Source organism: Neopelma chrysocephalum, unplaced genomic scaffold (genome assembly GCF_003984885.1).
Source record: "Neopelma chrysocephalum unplaced genomic scaffold, ASM398488v2 Primary Assembly neopelma1_106b, whole genome shotgun sequence".
In the NCBI taxonomy this organism is placed as follows: Eukaryota; Metazoa; Chordata; class Aves; order Passeriformes; family Pipridae; genus Neopelma; species Neopelma chrysocephalum.
In genome coordinates, this window is record NW_020897771.1 from 481,620 (window position 1) to 484,342 (window position 2,723).

At 55.7% G+C, this 2,723-nt stretch overlaps 1 protein-coding gene across 2 annotated transcripts in view; it reads right to left on the reverse strand.

Annotated features, from left to right (window-relative positions):
- Nucleotides 1–860: 860 nt before the first annotated feature.
- PLCB2 (phospholipase C beta 2) overlaps nt 861–2,723 on the reverse strand; it is a 36,701-nt gene continuing 34,838 nt past the window's right edge. For both annotated transcript variants that reach the window (XM_027696351.1, XM_027696352.1), the window contains 2 exons: nt 1,992–2,078; nt 861–1,753 (listed from right to left, as the gene is read on the reverse strand). In XM_027696351.1, the coding sequence (XP_027552152.1) occupies nt 1,484–1,753; nt 1,992–2,078 (357 nt within the window). In that variant the 3' untranslated portion in view covers nt 861–1,483. The remainder of the gene's footprint in view (nt 1,754–1,991; nt 2,079–2,723) is intronic.

Below are 2,723 nucleotides of genomic sequence, written 5' to 3' on the forward strand. Positions count from 1 at the left end.
ACACGGACGCCCACTGACGGACACACGGACGCACACGGATGGACACATGGACACACGCTGACAGACACATGGACAGACACACGGACGCCCACTGACGGACACACGGACGCACGTTGACGGACGCACACTGATGGACGCGTGGACGCACATTGACGGACGCACACTGATGGACACGCGGACGCACACTGACGGACACACACGGACACACGTTGACAGACACATGTGGACACACACTGACGGACACACGTGGACGCACACTGCTGGACACACACTGCCGGATGTGCGGACGCACACTGATGGACACACGGACACGCGTGGACGCACTCTGACGGACATACTCTGACGGACACACACTGACGGACACATGGACGCACACGGACGGACACACGGACACACACACACACGGACGGACACACGGACATGGACGCACACTGACTGACACGGGGACACATTGACAGGCACACACATACGGACATGGACAAACACGGACACACTGACAGACACACGGACGCACACTGACTGACACATGAACGGACACATAGACACGCTGACTGACACAGACACACACACACATGCGGACATGGACAAACACACGGACACGCTGACAGACACACACACTGACACGTACTGACAGGCTGACCGACACACACTGACGGGCACATGGACACGCACTGATGGACACATGGACATGCACTGGACAGTCACATGGACATATAGACCTGCACACTGACAGACACATGGACACACACACTGACAGAGCCACAGACACACACCCGCACAAGGCCATGGACAGACACGAGCGCACAGGGACACACGGAGCTCCCACCCCACTACCTGTGGTTAAATAACAAGGGATCTCATTTGTTAGGAAATGCAGAGGTTTATTGTTTTAGAAAATAAATAAGTCAGAAATGTCCAGTCCATCCCTCCAGTGCTCTGGTAACACTGCAGGCAGCTGAGGGCTCTTGTAGGATGTCAGGCCAGGCTTGGAACATCCTGTCTCAGACCTGCTTGAGCTCGGCTTTGTTTGTTTTCATAGCAGCACTTTTCATGTCCGTTATTGCAACATCAGGTGTAACCGTGCTCCTGCAGCACCCCCTCTGCTGTGGGTGTGTGTGACTGAGCCCAGTTCCCACCCCCATCCCCACTAAACTGTGAAACCTGATGTGAATGCCAAGGAAATATTCCTGGAGCTGCTGCTGTGATGCCAACCTGGAGCCGGTCTGCAGGCACAGGCCCTATCCCACTGCTGACATAGCTCAGAGCTCAGGCTGGGGGACACAGGGAGGGGAGCGCTCTGGAGGGTGAGCTCTCCAGACAACTTCCAAATACCTGGGATAACAAAGTAAGTGCTTTGCTGAAGGATTTCAGGAGCTCCCTGAGTGGAAAGGGAGGGATAGCAGTACTTTAGGAAGCTGGTATTTAACTTCACCATTTACTTCCACAGCTCTTCCTGCAATGAACAGTAAGGAAGGGACTTGTCTCAGAACACACTCTCTTCAATCTCCACATCCGTTCCAGCTCCCGGGAGCTCAGGCATGGCCAGTGTAAGCCCGGACACCTCCGCCACTGGGACATTTGTTTCCAGTTGGTCTGGAGAGCCTCGTTCTCCCTCAGGAACGCTCTGACCTGCTTGCCCAGTCCGTGGCTCTGCAGGAAAGCCGGCTTTGGTGTAGTTCTTCACCATCTCCTGCACCTCCATGTTCAGAGCTCTCACCTTCTCCTCGTACTCCTCCAGTGCCTGCTGCTGGAGCTGCAGACAGAGACTTGTGTCATTCCCACACACGAGCTCTGGGATGAGCCAGGGCTGCTTTGAGGGGCCGTGTGGGGGTTGCGTGCTGGGGTGGGGTGGCTGAGGGTGGAATAAAGATGGATCCCTGGGGGTTGGGTGCTGAGGTGGGGGGCTGAGGGAGCAATAAAGGTGGATCCCTGGGGGGTTGGACTCGCTGTGCTACAGAACAGCCCCAACCTGGAGCCTTGTAAGGCCTTACCTGGCTTTCCGTCTCCCTGATGGATCTCAGGCGCTCCGCCTGCTTCTCCTCCAGTTTCTGCTGGAGCCGGCGCGTCCTCTCGGTCACCTTTAAACACAACACAGTGACCCCCCTCAGGTTCCAGTTCAACACCCTGGGCCTGGGGCAGCCCAAGCTCAGCCCAGCAAGGCCCAGCCCAGAGTGTGTCCAGGGACACCAGGACAGCCGGCACAGGTGAGGGAGTGCGGACACTGGGATGTGGGCACAGAGAGACAGGGACACACAGACAGACACTTGGAGACACACAGACCTACACACAAATGGACCTGGAGACAGACAGATGGACACACACCGGACACACGGACAGACACATGGACAAATGGACAGGCTGATAGACGGATGGACACATAAACACACAAACAGATAGACAGACTGTCAGACACAGGGACAGGCAGATGGATACACGGATAGATGGACGCATGGACAGGCAGATGGACACACAGGTGGACACAGACAAACCAACAGACAGACAAGGCATATGGATGGACAGACAGATGGACAGACTGATGGACACGTGAACAGACAGACGCAGGGACAGACAAATGGACACATGGACTCATGGGTAGACAGATGGACAGGCACACATGGACGCAGGGGCACAGGGAGTCTCATGGACAGACACATGGACACACGGACAGACAGATACAGAGATAGATGGATGCACAGACAGAAGGACACAGGAACAGACAGACA